General features: G+C 42.4%; 1 protein-coding gene across 2 annotated transcripts in view; it reads left to right on the forward strand.

The window, feature by feature from the left end:
• The window catches only part of Pias1 (protein inhibitor of activated STAT 1), a 109,437-nt gene extending 92,217 nt beyond the window's left edge, over nt 1-17,220 (forward strand). For both annotated transcript variants that reach the window (XM_021640470.2, XM_021640472.2), the window contains exons 9-14: nt 1,174-1,334; nt 3,763-3,893; nt 4,734-4,914; nt 7,885-8,027; nt 10,287-10,324; nt 13,424-17,220. In XM_021640470.2, coding sequence (XP_021496145.1) covers nt 1,174-1,334; nt 3,763-3,893; nt 4,734-4,914; nt 7,885-8,027; nt 10,287-10,324; nt 13,424-13,717 — 948 coding nt within the window. In that variant the 3' untranslated portion in view covers nt 13,718-17,220. The remainder of the gene's footprint in view (nt 1-1,173; nt 1,335-3,762; nt 3,894-4,733; nt 4,915-7,884; nt 8,028-10,286; nt 10,325-13,423) is intronic.
• The last annotated feature ends 426 nt before the right edge of the window (nt 17,221-17,646 follow it).

Below are 17,646 nucleotides of genomic sequence, written 5' to 3' on the forward strand. Positions count from 1 at the left end.
TCAAAGACTGATTTAAGATTATGAGTGTGAGAAGGCTGGAAATACAGCTCAGTGGTAAAATGCTTGGCTAGCAAGCATGAGGCCCCAGGTTCAGCTCCCCCACAGACATGCTATGAGAGAGCACTTTCTTCCCAACAAGAACTCGTCTTCATGCTGGGCATAAATCCTAGCACTTGAGAGGCAGAGGCAGGCAGATCTCAGAGTTCAAAGCCAGCCTGGTCTACAAAGTGAGTTCAGGACAGCCAAGGCTACACAGAGAAATCCTGTCTCAGGAAAAGAAAAGAAAAGAAAAGAGAAAAAGAAAATCACCTGCAGCCTATAATGGTAGTAAATGGCCCTCCCCACAGTCTGTGCTTGTATCCAGAGATACACTGTAGTGTGCTAACTTCAGGGAGCTTTCTCAAAAAATGTGTTTTATGTTCTTCTGTGGTAGTGAGACACACACACACTTGTACACAATGTGTTTTATATTAAAATTTTAAATTAAAAAAACTAAATGTAAGTATAACATTTTCCCATTTCCCTTTTTTCTTCTATCTTCTCCAAGGACCCCCTTCCTTGCTCACTCTCAAAATCATGGCCTCTTTTCTTTAAGTGTTGTTATTACATAGATATGTATTTATACACACATGCCTTAGTATAAAGTATGCCTTAGTATAAATATGCCTAAGTATATAAATACAGCCTCCTCGGTCCATGTGATGAACTTTTAACTTGTATGTATATAATTTCCAAGCTGACTGTTTGGTATCTGATAACCAATTAGGAAGCTCATCCCTGGGGAATACTGTTTCTTGTAGTCTCAGCATCCCTTAATTGCCTGTATATAGTTCTTGGTCTAGGAGTCCGGTACTGTGAGCCTTCCCTGTCCTATGTTAGCATGTCTGTCAGTCTTAGCCTGACTCGGGTCTTTTTAGGCAGACATATGGTTGCAGTATCATGGGTGAGAGGCTTCCCTATTGTTTCTCAGAGACAGTCTCAGCAGATTTCATGCTCCTCTGGCTTCATGCTTCTCTCCTTCTGCCCCTCTTCCATGATGTTCACTGAGAATTCACAAAATTGTGGGCAAGTGTGCTTTAAATCAGAATATATGCATATTGTATTTCGGGAAATCAGTTATAGCCCAAGTTTTCAGCAACACATTTTAATATTGACCTTTTCACCCCCTTAAAGCTTGGGAAAATGCGGCTGACAATTCCATGTCGAGCGCTTACCTGTTCCCACCTTCAGTGTTTTGATGCAACTCTTTATATTCAAATGAATGAGAAGAAACCAACATGGGTCTGTCCTGTCTGTGATAAGAAGGCTCCATATGAACACCTCATTATTGATGGGTATGTATGTTTACAGTGCTCCTTGTGTTTTGAAATGACCCTCTGCTCTCTGAGCTTGTTACCATCAGGTTTGAGAGTAAACCTAGAGGGAACTTTCTTTCAAAGTTGCTTTGTAGGATTTTCAGTATTCTAGAAATCAATGAGTAATTAATATGTAAATACTTTTCATCTTTTAGGGTTTTTAAATTTTTTAAACATTCATTGGGGGTGTATATTAGCATATGAAAGGTAGAGGACAATGTTGGTGAGCTTGTTCTTTCCTTCTACCACATATATTTTAGGGTTGGAACTTGGGTTATTAGGCTTGGTGGCAGCAACCTTGAACTCACTGAGACATCTCGCTGACACCCCCCACACACTTAATTTTTTTTAACTTTGATTTTTATTTATATGTGTTCTACTTGTTTTGAAAAACACATGCTTTTTTTTTAACCTCCAGCACCTTCTGCTGTTTACTATTTTAAGCACCAGTAGTTCTAAACAGGTTATGTATGTGTTTTTTAGTACATCTAAGACCTATACGTTGCATTAAGAGAAAACATGATCAAATTATGATGTTCTGGCTAATTCAAACTCATCCAAAAATAAAAAAGAGTTTTTGGTGCGGTTCAGCAGTGAAGAGTTAAACTGCTTTTACAGGTCACCCAAGTTCAGTTCCAAGCTCTCAGGACCCAATGCCCTTTTCCATATCCATGTGCACATAGTCACAGACACACATGCACACACAAATAATTCATACAGTTTGTAAATAATACAGTTTCTTTATTAGTTGAGCTTTTTAGTAGAAGGTAGCCAGTTTCTAGAAACAAGATCTGGCTTCCATCAAGACCTGATCATCACTGTCAGGGCTCTCGGCAAAGGGCAGCCAGCTAATGACAACTCTCCTTGATCTGCTACTTGTGTTTCTATCCTTGTATTTTCTCCCGTTGTGTCTCTTCCCCTGTCTTCACCATTACATTGCAGTGATCAGTGGTTCTCCTTATAGTCTATTTGTTTGTGGGTTTTGATCTGTTGATATCTGGCCATGAGTCTGTCACTTTCCTTAGGTTTCTGTTTGCCTTTTTATCACTGAACAAGAAACAAGGAAATGAATTGTGAAAGGGAAAATGTCTTCCTAATACTTCCAATATTCTTCAGTGAAACACTCAAACAAGACAGTTTATTTAGAGTATATGAGAAAGTATAAGAGCCTGAAGGGAATAATACAAGAAATTGAACGTATTTATCAATAGACGTACAATCCAAAGCTTTAAAGATGTCGGGTCTTGGGAGAATATAAGTAAATAGTATGTTTCCTGTTGCATTTTTCAGAAATGAAATGATAACTTATAAATTTAAATTAATACTAATACTTTACCAGCTCTGTGTAGTATATATCTTAATTCTTCCATTTCTTCTTCTTTTTTTAATTTTTCTTCCTTTTCTTATAATAAAGTTTTCTCTCTCTCAAAAAAATGGAAAGAACAGGAAATAAAAGGCATTTTTGATAGAATTTCTTGTTTAGCTTTAATATAAATTCTGATTATATGCTATTTATAATGTTTAGGCTTTGGTTTTATTTAATATTATGACTGAATAATTTGACCACAATAAATCTCATGCATTCCTGTAAATATTCTTTTATTGCCAATGTATTTTGTGTGGATTTATCTGTTGATTGTACCTTTTTATATGAATCATTTCAGTTTATCAAATAAGGTCCTAGGAGCAATTTGCAAGTTTGTAGTATAAAGAAGAAAACTGGATACTAGTGTGTGTTTTTACTCACACACACAGAATCTTGTTTTAAGATATGTTTTTTTTTTCCTTGACCATCTCAAGTTTTATTTATTTATTTTTTAAGTTTTTTGAGACAAGAGTTTTTCTGTGTAGCCCCTGGCTGTCCTGAAACTCACTCTGTAGACCAGGCTGTTCTTGAACTCACAGAGCTCCACCTGCCTCTGCCTCCCGCGTACTGGAATTAAAGGTGTGCGCCACCACCATCCAGCTAAATATTTTTCTGTATCTTTAAAAATATTGGGGCTCAATGAGTAAAGGTGCTTGCTGCAAAGCCTGAGAACCTGTATTCAATGCCTGGAACCTACATGGTGGAAAGAGAGAACGAACTCCTACAAGTTGTCTTCAGACCGCAACACATGCAGCTGTAGCCCCACCTACTCCTATAGCACGAACCAAATAAGTATTTTTAAATTGTCATTTCTTTCAAAGTTACAGGACATTTTTATATAAATGTTCTGCAGTTTGAGTAATGTTCCACTGTTTTCCCTACTTAGCATTAGGTTTTGAGAACAAATGTAATTTGTCTGCTCTGCTTTCTTTTTCCCCATTTACTACTTAAATATAACAGAAGACCTAAATATTGTAAGAGTCAAGGTTTCATTTCTCTTCATCTAAAACATGCTGTATTAAGGACAGATTGTTTGTCTAGGTTGTTTATGGAAATTCTCAAGTATTGTACAGACTGTGATGAGATACAGTTTAAGGAGGATGGCTCATGGGCTCCGATGAGATCAAAAAAGGAAGTGCAGGAAGTTACTGCCTCATACAACGGAGTTGACGGTGAGTGACTTTCCACAAATGTGGTGCTTGCTGCTGTGGTACGCCAGGGCTCTCAGTCTTATTGAGCATACAAGTAACTGTTAGGTTATTGACTAAATGTCTAGAAATAATAGACTCTTTTTACATCAGCTTTTTTGCCAGCCTTAAGATGTTGATGGCACCAGATTTCAGAGTATTCTAAAGTCATGTTTAAAGTTGTCGTTTTGAAGCATCTATTCTTTTAAAAGTTTTAATAGTTTCAGTGCAGAGTAGTGACCTTTTTTTTTCTTTTTTTTCCTTTTTTTTTTTTCTTTTTTGTTTTGTTTTTTTCCTTTTGAGACAGGGTGTCACTTTGTAGCCCTAGATGGCCTGGAACTCACAGATCCACTTGCCTCCACCTCCAGAGTGCGGAGACCAAAAGTGTGCATCCTCATACCCACCTGCTTTTTTCTTTAAATATTTATATGTATGTGTGAATAGATTTGACTTTCAATGTTAGCAGGAGATGTAGTATTTCCTAGGTAACATAACACATCCTGCTCTAAATCTACTTTTATTCTAAAATGGACATAAAAGATACTTTTTTTGAGAAACAAGATCTCTCTCTCTCTGTCTATGTATGTATGAATGTATGTATGTAGCCCCAGCTGTCCTGGAACTCACTATGTAGACCAGGCTGGCCTTGAACTCATAGATATCTTTTGCCTTCGGAGTACTGCAGTTTTAAGAAAGTAGAACACAGACACTGTTGCTTCTCCGCTTTGCTGTGGTAGTGTTGCTGTGATAGTGTGAACATCCATGGGGACACTGAGAACAGAAGAGAATTGACGTAGGCCTTGTGATTGAATCATTTCCACACAGGATGCTTGAGCTCCACATTGGAGCATCAGGTGGCTTCACACAACCAGTCCTCAAATAAAAACAAGAGAGTGGAGGTGATTGACCTAACCATAGACAGTTCATCAGATGAGGAGGAAGAAGAACCCTCTGCCAAGAGGACCTGTCCTTCCTTGTCTCCTACGTCACCACTAAATAATAAAGGGTGAGTGCTGCTAAGACTTTTCTAGACACCTCTCTCACAAAAGTGCATTTGGAAAGTAGGCTAACGGCTGCCAGATAGAACGTTGCTTTTGAATGCAGTGTGGATTGACTTTTTCCAGGGACGTGGCCTTTTTGAGGAATTAAAAGTACTGTACTACAAGAGTTTGGATATAGGAGTCATCCTATCAAGAGAAGCTTCTGGGCCTGGGGAGATGCTCAGCAATTGAGAGTGCTTGGTGCTGCAGAAGGCCCAAGCTCAGCACCCGGCCCCCACATGGTGGCTCACACCTGCCTCTAATTTAAGCTCCAGGGGACCTGCTGCCACCTCTGGCCATCAAGGGTGCATGCGCACTCCCACAGTTTTTTTTAAAGATAATTCTGATACATACGGTAGTTATGCTACATCAGGATCATGAAGAATTTTGTTTGTGTTTAACCAGTCCCTTTTTTTAAAAAGATTTGTTTGTTTTATGTGAATGTGATGGAAGTCAGAAAACAACCTTCATTCAGGAATTGCTTCTCTACTGCCTTGTGAGTCCCAGGATCACACTAAGATTGGTACAGTGAGAAGCAAGTGCCTTTACCTTGTAAGCAGTCTACTAGCCCTCATTTAACAAATTTGTGGCTAATATTGTAAATAAAATTACTTTTGGACCAGGTGTGGTGGTCTACACCTTTAATCCTAGCACTTGGGAGGGCAGAGGCAGATGGATCTCTATGAGTTCCAGACCAGCCTGCTATATATAATGACAGAAGAAAAAAATGCTCTTTCCCTGTATCTTCTCATATTTGAGGCATGGCTTTCCTTCCAGGATCTTTTTACAGTCTTTGTCCAGTTTAGCCTGGTGGTAGCCGTCTTGCTAGAGAGCGTGCCACATGGGCAGCTGAGCCACTATCCTCTTCCCCGCTGGACTTATTCAGTGTAGATAATACATTTTTTCCTGTGAACTTGGATCGTGTGAACTTGGATCGTTCTGCCATTCTGAGGACCTTCTGTGTCCTCACACACTGCAGACTTCACCCTTTCAGGTGTGTCAGCTCCTAGGAAAGGGGACAAGACCAGTCTTCCTTTGAATGTGAGGAGGTGCATCGAATGCCTTTCACAGTTCCTGTTTGGTTCAGAAGCCACAAGGATGAGCCTTCATTTTGGTCTGCTTGTAGGGTTCTGGCTAAAACCTGGAACCTACTAGCTATAAAGTTAGTTCAATTAGAGCACTTACAGTAGAAAACTGTGTGCACCGGGGCATTGACACTGGCTGCAGACACATGTGAGCTGTCAGGAAAGATCTGCAGTGACTTAGGCTTTCCTTCACAGTTAGCCCTGTTTTGAAGGCTTGTTGCCTGTTTCCCAGGAACCTTCCATCATGCTGTACCTTGACGCTGGGGTTTGTAGCTCATATTTATAACCCCATCACTCATAGGACTGCCACATGTTTGGGGCCAGCCTGCAATAGAGGACATCATCAAAAAAAAAAAAAAAATGTAGTTTCAATGTAGTTAGTGTCCTGAGGAACCTGGAGACCCAGGAGGGATGCATGGGTAACACATGAGGGACAAAAATCAGGATTTTTGGGATTTGGATGTCTGTAGAAGGTCCTAGAACTGGCCCACACCAGCATCAGGAAACAAATGTATTGTTATATTTTTGTGCCATTATTGCAAAATGAAAAGATACTCTTTTTTTTCCTTTATTTTATTTTATTTTATTATTATTTTTTTGAGACAGGGTTTCTCTGTGTAGCCTTGGCTGTTCTGGACTCACTCTGTAGACTAGGCTGACCTCAAACTCAGAGACCTGACTGCCTCTGCCCCTGCCTCTGCCTCTGAGATTGAAGGTGTGCACCACCACCACCTGGTGCCCTGTTTTCTTCCTAAGGGAAGTAAGGAGAAAGATTAGACATCCAGCTGCTGAAACACGTCACTACTTTTCTGGAGTTTCCTTTCCAGTTCTACCACTCTCCCTTTAACAGCTTCCTGTCTCTTTTTCACTTTGGGACATGCTGTTGCCTTGCCTCACAGCTTTGATGGCTTCACCAGCCCTATATCTGAACTATACTGCCAGCCAAGCTAGACATGGGTGCACCAAAGTCACTGCCAGCTCTAAGTCAGCTTTCTCTTCAGTGCTCATCTGCTGCATTCCCCTAGTTGTCACTATTTGTGTTTTCTTTACCAGGGTGTCTTAGTCAGGGTTTCTATTTGCTGTAATGAACCACCATGACAAAAAAAAGCAAGATGAGAAAGAAATTGTTCATTTGGCCTACACTGCCATATCACTGTTCATCATTGAAGGAAGTCAGGACAGAAACTCAAACAGGGCAGGAACTCAAACAGGCAGGATCTAATGGCAGAGGCCATAGAAGGGTGCTTACTGCCTTGTTCCTTATGGTTTGCTTAGCCTGCTTTTTTTATAAGCCCAGGACCACCAGCCCAGGGTGGTACCACCCACAATGGGCTGGGCCCTCTCAAATCAATCACTAAGAAAATGCCCTACAGGATTGCCCACAGCCCAGTGGGCAACACCACCTATAGAGGCACTTTCTTAATTGAGGTTTCTTTCTTTCAGGTGGTGTTAGCTTGAGTCAAACTGACATGAAATTGTTCAGCACAAAAGCTTTGCCTAGACTTCTTACTGCCTACCCCCTCAGTACCTACTTTGAAAGGACTGAAGTTTCCTTTGTTGTACCTTTCATTTGAGTCCTGTTTTGGTGACTCAGCTATGCATCGCTCCTGTGTTCTTAGAGTGGAGGATGGCGATCTAAGGACTGCATGGACTGTCGGTGGTGATATCATCACATCTCCTTACAGCCTCTACAAATGTTGCTACATACCAAAGTTATTTCTTACCATTTGCTTTGCTTTTTGTTTGGTTTTGTTGTTTTTTAATTTATCATAAAATGTGGGACTCATGGGATACTTTGATTTGCTAAAGTGTTAAAGTGACTTAAGTTTTCCAAATATTTCTTTCCTATAGCATTTTAAGTCTTCCTCATCAAGCATCACCTGTGTCCCGCACACCCAGCCTTCCTGCTGTAGATACAAGCTACATCAACACCTCCCTCATCCAGGACTACAGGCACCCTTTCCACATGACGCCCATGCCTTATGATTTACAAGGTGAGTCCTGGTCCTTTGCTGCTGTCACACAGGCTCATGCCTTTACTCTATGTGTGGCTTCAGTCTGGGGGTGGAGTATAGGGAAGAAGTGGATGTGGGGAAAACAGGGCTTTGAATCCCAGGAGAAATGGCCTGGTTCTTCTTTGGCACCTTTCTCAGCAGCCAGAGCTCATTGCTGTGGAAACACTGAGGCAGTGGTCTGACCGTCCCAGCGTTCTACAGGCTGCTGGGATACTTCCTGTATGTGGCCTTGAGGTTGATGGTGATGAATGCTGGGTTTTGTTCTTTGATTGTGGCTGCGTGTAACAGACATTGTGTGTTACAAGACATGGTCTTGTTTGTGTAGCCCTGGTATAGGCCTGGAGCTCCCCATATAGCATACCAAACTGGCCTCAAACGTGCTGTCATCCCTTGCCCAAGAGCTAGGATTGTAAGCCCATTCTCCTTCGCAGATGTTCACTTCTCGTCATCTAGACCAAGTTAAACCCAAGGGAGTCTGTGTGGCCAAGCATAGTGGCACGTCTTTAATCCTGGCTTTCAGGAGGCAGAAGCTGGTGGATCCTGTCTTTAAAGAAGCAGGAGATTTAGGAGGTGTTTCATGCTGAGCACACTTGTGGACACAGAGGACAGTCTACAGGAATTCTTTCTCTTTCCACCATGTGGATTTTAGGAATCAAACTTGAGTCAACTTTGGTGACAGTACCTTCACCCAGTAAGACATCTTGCCCGTCCTGTTTTATTGTTTCATGTAGTGATGAATTCAGACTTTTTTTTTTTTGAGATGGTCCTGACTATCCTCAAAGTGACAGATACCCACCAGCAGGCATTACCCTGCTGTGTGCAGACTCGTCCTTTAAGAGGAGTTTGAGATGTCACCATATTCCTTCCTATCTCAGAAAAGAGTTTCAGCTCTAGGTGTATCTCTGTAATTTAGACTGGTTACTCCCAGCAGTTTTCTAGACACCTTTCTTTCCCTGTTTCCACACATACATGACTTCTGAGGTCCATTTTGTAGGCCTTCATCTTGTAGTCTCTTCTGCTGTAGGCAGGAATAGTTGCCAGCATATTGTATTGCTTATGTGCCTTAAGGTTAGTCATCAGAATGAGACTATTGGTTTTCTTGCTCTTTGTTATGTCAGTGCTGTGAACCATTATGTAAGTCAGGTCTGCCTGCAGCCAGGAATCAGGGTCAGGCTTTCTGTGATGCCACCAGACACTTATTTTTAAAGACAGGATCTCTTGCTTCTTTAAGACAGGATGGATTAAAGACATGTGTCACTATGCTTGGCCATACAGACACCCTTGGGTTTTAATCTGATCTAGACGATGAGACGTAAACACTTTGAGAGGGATAATTAAAAGCTTTGCTACAATTTGTATGGCCTCTTAAAATTTCACCTGTGAATCAAACCAAAAGTAATGAAAGACCCCAAGAGGCACCGTGGTGTAAATAGATAGAAATAGGTTACTTTAGGGTTAGGGATGAAACTCAATGTGGAGAGTGCTTGCCAAGTGTGCATGAGGCAATGGGTTTGATTCCTTGCATCAAATAAACATGGTAGTTTATAATTCCAGCACTCAGGAAGTGAAGACATGATTAAGAAGCTCAAAGTTGCCTGGTACATTGAGTGGTGCATTACTGTAACTCCAGCATTCAAGGAGGCAGAGGCAGGTAGATGCCTTAAGTTTAAGGCCAACCTGGTCTACAAAGCGAGTCCAGGACAGCCAAGGTTATACAGAGAAACCCTGTCTCAGAAAGAAAAAAAAAAAGTTCAAAATCAACATAGTTTATAGCCAGCCTGCACTACATAAGATGCCATTTAAACAGACGGGCAGATGGGCAGACACATAGATGGTTACGTGTGAGGAAAGTAAGAACAAGGTATTTGTTGCCAAAACGTGGGCTTTATACGGATGGAAGTACCATAGAACACCCAACTTACTTTGCATGGTTTTGTTTTGTTGTTTTTAGGGAGGTTTTTTTTTGTAGGAGTTTTGTATGTTGAGACAGTCTTTCCATGTCACCTTAACTGGCCTATGAGTTGCTGAGTAGAGCAGGCTAGCCTCTAACTAAGAGATCTGCCTCTTTCAAGTGCTGAAATTAAAGACGTGCACTACCATGGTCCAGCATTCCTTGTGTTTAACTATGAATCCAGAGAGCACGGGGTAGAAGACTGAAGTACTGGATATTTAGAAAGGTTTGCTCTCCTTTTTTTGTTGTATTTTTCCTCTGAGCTAATTTTTTTTTTCTTTCCACAGGATTAGATTTCTTTCCTTTCTTATCAGGAGACAATCAGGTATGTTCATGAGAAAACAATTCATTCCTTTCATTGTCTATTTAAATATCTAAAAGCATAAGACGTAGCCAGAAGAAAGAATAAATTTTCTTAGAAAGTGGAGTACATATGCCTAGTGTTGCTCTGGCTGTAAAAATTAAGTAAAGCCATTGTTCGTCACTACCTCCACCCCAGAGAAGGGTAACACAGGCTCTGCCCACTGACAGCTCAGTCTGCTGTGTCAAGACACAGGGCATTGGGCTGTGATGGAGAGAGTTCAGTCTAGGCCACATATGTGAGAGTGTCCTGTTGCCCAGGACACCACAGCTGCTGTAGCCTATGTCTCTACTGTGTTGCCAGTGGTGTGTCTCATACATATTAACGTTTAGTCTGTGAATGCTGGAGAGTAACAGCAAGTGACTGTTGGTTCTCAGTTATATAATATGCTGTGCTTCCTCATGCTGTGTTTACTGCAGCTCTGATTGCTTCATCTTCTCCCAAGCTTGACTCAAGCTCATGTTGCTTTATTCATCTCAGACCCTAAATGTAAAAATGAATTGCTAAAAGGCCGTATCTAGTGACCTAGAAACAAAATTTCAATTGGTCATGGAGAATGGAGGGAGGAAGTCAGTGGTTCTTCCTCGCAGTCAGGCTGTCCCATTGCACCCTGAGAACAAAGTGGCAGGAGTCTCATCAGAAACAATGAGACAAACACAGGTTGGGAAAGGCCTGTTTCAGCCATAGAGAAGTGGCCAAGGACGATAGCCCAGACACAGAAGCACATCCTTCTTGGTACTGTGGCTGTCACTGCTAAAGCCCTGATCCAGCTGCTGTCCAGAACGGCCTCTTGAGTTTCATGGTAACAAGCCGGATCACTGATGGGAGAGGAGCAAACCTTGCAAGATGTTGTGCAGTAGCAGTGTGCTTGTGTACCTCCTTCTTGTCAGAGTGGTGTTCTTTCTTGTTCCAACCAATAGAAATAAATCATGGAGATTGTTTTTGAGGATTTTATACATGAGTATACTGTATTTACATTATTTCCACCCACCCTTTTCCTCTCTTAGCTTCTCCTATGGCCCCTCTCTGTATACACATTTTTTAATTTTTATTGCTAGTGTATGCATGCAGTGTATTGGTGAAACACAGCACATGTTTGGAAGTCAGAGGACAGCTCCCTGAAGTCAGTCCTCTCCACCTCTATGGAGAGGTTCCAGACATTGAATTGAGTTCACATTGAATTGGGCTACACAGCCAGCATTTTTATCTGCTGAGCCATCTTGCTGGCTGATCAAGGAGACTTAGCAGCCTTTGGGGGCCACTGCCTGAGTAGGTCCTTTGTCCAAGCTACTGCTGAAACAGGGGCACTGAGGAGACATGCCTGGGAATGTGGATGGATGGCAACACCAGTCCTGTCTCATAGCCTTGTTTACGTACTATATAAACAAGCTCTAGTTTATATACTGTAGCTGATGTAACTGAGAACTGATGGCATCTGGAGAATACACTCTAGAAATTCCCAAGGATTTGCCAAAGGTGAGGAGGTTGCAAAGCGATGCTGTAGTGTGGTGGCGGATAACTCCAAGTTGGCATATGTGACACTGAAGAGACCCCAGACAGGTTCCTGAGGAAACTGTTGTAGAAGCCTTGGAGCTGAAAAGCAGGCAAGAGAGACAGGAACTGCAGGGGACAGAAGGAGCCTCCAAAAAGTTTCATGAAGGAGCTAGTGGGAACTCCCAAACATCAGCACCCCTTCAGGTGTTTGAGAGCACGGACATCAGAGAAGGGGCTGTTTGTTGTGCCCTGTTCCCCAGCACATCTCAGATAGAAAGGGACAAACCAAGCAAAGCACCGCAACATGTTTCCGAAAAATGGCAGCTACTCAGGATGAAGTGAAGTGTGTCGTCAGGCATCCAGAAGCTGGCTTTGTCTGTGCCCTGGAAAGCTCGCAGGAAACAGCATGTGGCTGGTAGATAGTGACAGCAACCCTTTGGCCTATGTGGACCCGGGGAGGAGGCGGAGAGAAAGAGTATACATACGTATATTTGCCTTACTCTTTTAGTAGAGTACATAATTCGATCTCATAGGGTATAGGCGTGAAGAAAAAATGTTTTGCACAGCCATACGGTGTATTGATGTTTTAAGTGTTATTACAAAGAATAAAGTAGTCAGCAATTGAAGAGCTGCAGGCAGTTAATGATTAGTGGGGGAGACATTTTTCTTCAGTGGTGTAGCCACTGAAAAGTTGACTCTGCTCTGTGAGCAACACTGAGTAAACTCGTTCGGACACACACATTGGAAAGAGGAAGGAGATCAGCTACAGGGAGAGGGAAGCAAGAAAAAGTAGTAGATAGCAATTATGACAAAAAGACACACGCATGTGAAAGTGTTAGAATGAAATCCATTCTTGTGTATAATTAGTATATGTTGTGAAAGCTAAGTAAAATTGTTGCATAACTGGTTGCTTTTAAAAAGAAGCTTTGAAGTTTTTTTAACAATGAATGTAGAATAGCCTCAGTACGGAATGCTGGTAAAGCCCACAGTAGTACACAGATTTGTCCTCAGCCTTCGAGCCGCTTATCAACGGCCCTTGACCAGAGAGACGTGCAGCCCCATACACTCCACTCTGGAAGTGCCCCACACAGACGTGACATTGCTTGTTTTTTACAGCAAGTTCTCCCTTCCTTTTGCAGCTTAGGCATGCTTATATGCACAAATACTTCGCCCAGTGCCTACAGTGCTGAGAGCATAGACAGGCTGCACAGAACTAACTGTGAGCTGGGCATGATAGCAGGCCAAACTTCCAGGTGGGAATGTGAAGTGTATCTTGAGGAGCAGCTGCTCTTCTTCCTCCTAGTAGTTTCTAAACACCTCAGAAACAGAGTTTTCAGAACTGCAGGCAGTACAAACTAAAACACATGCACACACAATCAGAAATGTTATTCCAGTTTGAGATGCCAAGCCACAGCGCTCTCGGTATCAGTGACCGAGAGTGTCATTTCACAGCGGAGTGTGTTGTCTCCAGAGGAGCCAGGTGCGCAGGATATGCTCACCTGGGCCTTACCTGCTGAGATGGCGCAGAGGTGCATCTGATCGTGACAGTGTTGTCTCTGGTCCTCCTAGCATTACAACACCTCCCTGCTGGCGGCAGCGGCGGCGGCGGTCTCGGATGACCAGGACCTCCTGCACTCCTCCCGGTTCTTCCCGTACACCTCCTCGCAGGTGTTTCTCGACCAGCTCAGCGCGGGAGGAAGCACGTCCCTGCCAGCCACCAATGGGAGCAGCAGTGGCAGCAACAGCAGCCTTGTGTCTTCCAACAGTCTGAGGGAGAGCCATGGCCATGGCGTGGCCAGCAGGAGCAGCGCGGACACGGCATCCATCTTTGGCATCATACCAGACATTATTTCTTTGGACTGACGCCCTCGCCCTGCTGCTCCCACCCCGTCCCGCATTAAATGACTTGGCAGGAGAGCGCTGTGCTCTGTTGTTTTACCTTATCCTGTTTAGAAAAGTACACAAGTGTGGTTTTTTTTTTTTCCTTTTTTTAGGGAAAAAAATTAAAAGAAATGTACAGAGAACAAAACTATATTTTCAGTTTTACTTTTGTATATAAATCTAAGACTGCCTGTCTGATAAAACACTTGTTTAAAAAAAAAAAAAAAAGAAAAAGAAAGGAAAGAAAAGAAAAGAAAAAAACAAGCACCCACAAACCTCCTTCAGTTCATTTTCTGGATTCTGAAGACTTTTCACCATTGGTCCTATGGTTTGGGTTTTATTTTACTTAAATGGCATTATCTTACTTGCAATAACAGAAACAGAATTGCATGTATGAAGTTTTAAATTGTGGGCCTTGTTGTGGGGGGTGGGGGTTGGGATAGTTTTGATTTCCATTTTTTAAAAGCAACAGACTTGGATTCTGTTTGTGTGTGCGTGGATTTTACCGCCTTAAGTTATGACTCTCACCTATCCCGCTGCATTCCCTTTGTTTTCAGGACATCGCTCTGGGTATGTATGTTCGCTGTGTGCCTGTATGTACTGTGTCCCTTCCTTCTGAGTTTGCATTTAGTTATATCAGTTGCCTGCTTCTTTCAAAGTGCTTTAGAGGTCTTAAACTCTCATGAGAGCATCTTCCTCAACTTCCCCAGATGCATGTTCTCCATACAGGTTCTCTGTGATCTGCTGTCTAGCCCCAAAGAGTGTGTGTCCCAGAAGTGCTGGAGCAGAGGCTGCCTGGACAGCCTGTGGGCGGCCTGTGGGTGACGGTGTACTTGTGCCGGTTGAGATCTGGCGCTCCAGTATTTCATATGGCGGCCCCGTCTGTGAGCACCTGCATTCTGGTCACAGGGTAACAAGTTTTCCTTAGATCTGCATATCAAAGTAGGATGTGAAAAAACCCAGAAGCCCCGTGGGGTGCCGTGTGCGGCTCTCAGAGGACATTGTTCCACTTCAAAAAAGAAAGAAGGAAGAAAGGAAAGAAGTCAGAAACCCTGAAGCTGACAGTACAGTGCAGCCCACATGTGGATCCCTAGCAAATTTGTTTGATAAACAGTTGAAACTCAAAAATATAACCTGAGTTATTTTGGTCCCTGGCTCTGGGTATACTTCCTTTGTCAGCCGTGTTTATTTTTCCTTCACCTTCAGTGGCAAGTGTGGCATAGGAAGCGGCTTGTTTTGGTTTTGTTTTTTTAAATTCATGAATCAGTTGGTCTTACCTACTCTTAATAGCAGAATTTGTAAATATGCTAAAACTTCAGGAGATGATTAAGGGTCAAAGGAAGTGCTTCTCATACTTCAGAGTCGGCAGAGAAGACAGCCGTGCTCTCACAGTGGAGCTCAGGCGGAGCGGATGGAGAGCGCGGGCTTAGCAGAGGGGAAGGGGCACAAGGAGCACGGCATTGCCAGTTGCCAGTGACTTCGTGCTCTCAGAGTTGTGAAGGACCATCTTTACGTATGGTAAACGTGTTTTCAAACCCAGCATCAGTGACAGAAGGGCCGAGACTAATCCAGGTAAAAGCCAAGGCTGTATCTTCAGTTGTATGATAAGTGTATGGGTCACATGGCAGTGTGGCATCGAAAAATAATATCTGTTTTATAGCGTCTCTGCTACTAAATTGTCAACTTGAATTTTGAAAAAGTTGGTGTTGATATGTATATGTGTGTGTGTATATATGTATTTATAAACAAGTGTGTGTGAGTAACATCGTCTTCCCCTGCGCACGTGTGTTCCACACAGAAACGGCTGTGTTAGTCACAAAACAATTTGCAATAAAACAAGGCATTTGTTGTCAGTTCAAACCAGAAATAGTTACGTTTTTAAATTCATGTGGTGGTATGATGAGGACACGTTCTACCATTTCTCATTGCTGTATTTAGGCTCATTTTGGATAAGGTCATAATTTGTGTCTAAATTGGGATTAGAGTGGGAGCTGCTAAAATTTGGGGGTGTTTTTGTTAACATTGCAGTAGAAAACATTTCTTATTATTTTAACTATCTGAGGTAAAATGAATAGTTTTCTGTTTTCTTGGTTTTGTTTTGGGTTTTTGTTTTTTAGTTACTGTTGTTAGTGGACATTGATCAGTAGGTTTTGTGTCTGATGCTGAATTACAAACTTAGAACAATTCAGTTGAAAGCCCAGCCCTCTGCGTCCCTCAGCCAGGGCCGTTTTCCTTCTTGGCCTGCACTGTGACAACCTGAGGGGGAGTGGGAGGGGGAGAATCCGTGTCCTGCGGCTTTTTGGTCATGTCTCCATGGGAGAACGGACCATTTGGTTCTCTGTGTATTTTATTTAGTTCATTCCACTTCCTGAGGTCTTCGTTTCTTCAGTTGTTGCTTTCTAAAATGTGGCATGTGGTCAAGTCAGTGAGAGACTTTCACAGTCTTTAACAGTTATTAGAGCCATGCACTACTTTATCTCCTGCGTTTAGAAGAGGAAAGCGCATGGCCATTTTGTCCCTTTTGTTGTAGTCACTGTTCTCTCAGGCCCCCTCGCTCCCCAGCCCTGCCCACTTTGAAAGGCTGTGGACAAAGCCTGTTCTCAGCATCTCTCAGCAGGGTGCCGGGAGCCCCTTAGTCTTTAGTACTAGCATGTACACGCGTGTTCTGTGCAGTGCTGCGTGTGCCCCGTCTCTGTAAGCACACATCATCAATAAAGTAGCTGTTCAACTAGCAGGGTGGAGGTGGCTCTTAATTTACTCTGTGGGCATTGCCGGACACATTTTTAAAATATGAAACCTAACCATGCATACTTGGTCGAATCTGGAAATATTTCCATTGCTAATTTAGATGCTATACATTACTGACTTAAAGAATCACTTAAGTTTTGAAAAATGTGGGGGGTTTTTTGTTTTTTTATTTTTTGGGGGGTTTTTGGTCAATTTTCCTTTGAGACAAGTGTGTGAAACCGAATGAAAATATACCCCAATTGTAAATGAACAAATGTAGAAAGAACCTAGTTTTTAAAGCAATTTCAATTTTAAATACATAAAACTCCCAGAATCTTCAGGACTCTTGAAAGCACATTTGAATTTATTTTGGTAAGAACTGTGTTCTGTGGATACACGTTGAATTCTGCTTGGTAGACTACAAGGAGGGAGGGGAAGAGCTGGCGGTCCCAGGGTGTGCTGCTGCTGTTGTCTTAACCACGGGGAAGATGTATGTAAATAGACAAAAGTTACCATAAATCCCATGAACTTAAATCTGTGATTCATTGCCTTAAAACTTTCTCTCTTAGAATTTCCATACCGCATGCCAAACCAGTAAAATGGCTTTTAAAAATGTATAGTAGACCGATGTCAGTTTGTATAAAAGTACCAAGTGAAAATATTTATTACATGCATTGGAGAAAAGTTGTTTCCCTATTGAATGTTTACCTGTTTGTGTAGAGCTCTTTAGATGCAATAAAAGAAAAGCCTTCAGTTAACTTGTGTTCTGTAAAATACTGCTGCTGGGCACAGGGGAACAGTCCCCATGAGAAAGTGCTGGTGCCGCATGCTCCCAGGGCCCCTGGCATTCAGAGGCTTCAAAGCGTGACAAGTAACTGCCACCTTCACATCATGCTTTGAGATCTCTCCTTAATGGTATACAACTCACCTTAAAATTTGAAAGGTGCTTGTCTATCTGCTGTGAAAACACCTCTTTTTTTATAGTGAGCAGCTGGGTGCTAGGTAAACTTGTTGGAATTTAGGAATGCATTACAGAGGAAACTGAGGCAGCAGAGCTTTTCCTGATGTATCTGTGTAATTCGGACTCAGGCGTGTGAGCTCAACCTGCCACCCACGAGTAGAAGAGTGGGGAAGAACAGCCCAGGTTATGCCGAATACCCACTAGCTAAGTGCTCTCTCAAGCT

This window comes from Meriones unguiculatus, chromosome 6 (assembly GCF_030254825.1).
Source record: "Meriones unguiculatus strain TT.TT164.6M chromosome 6, Bangor_MerUng_6.1, whole genome shotgun sequence".
NCBI classification, from domain to species: domain Eukaryota; kingdom Metazoa; phylum Chordata; class Mammalia; order Rodentia; family Muridae; genus Meriones; species Meriones unguiculatus.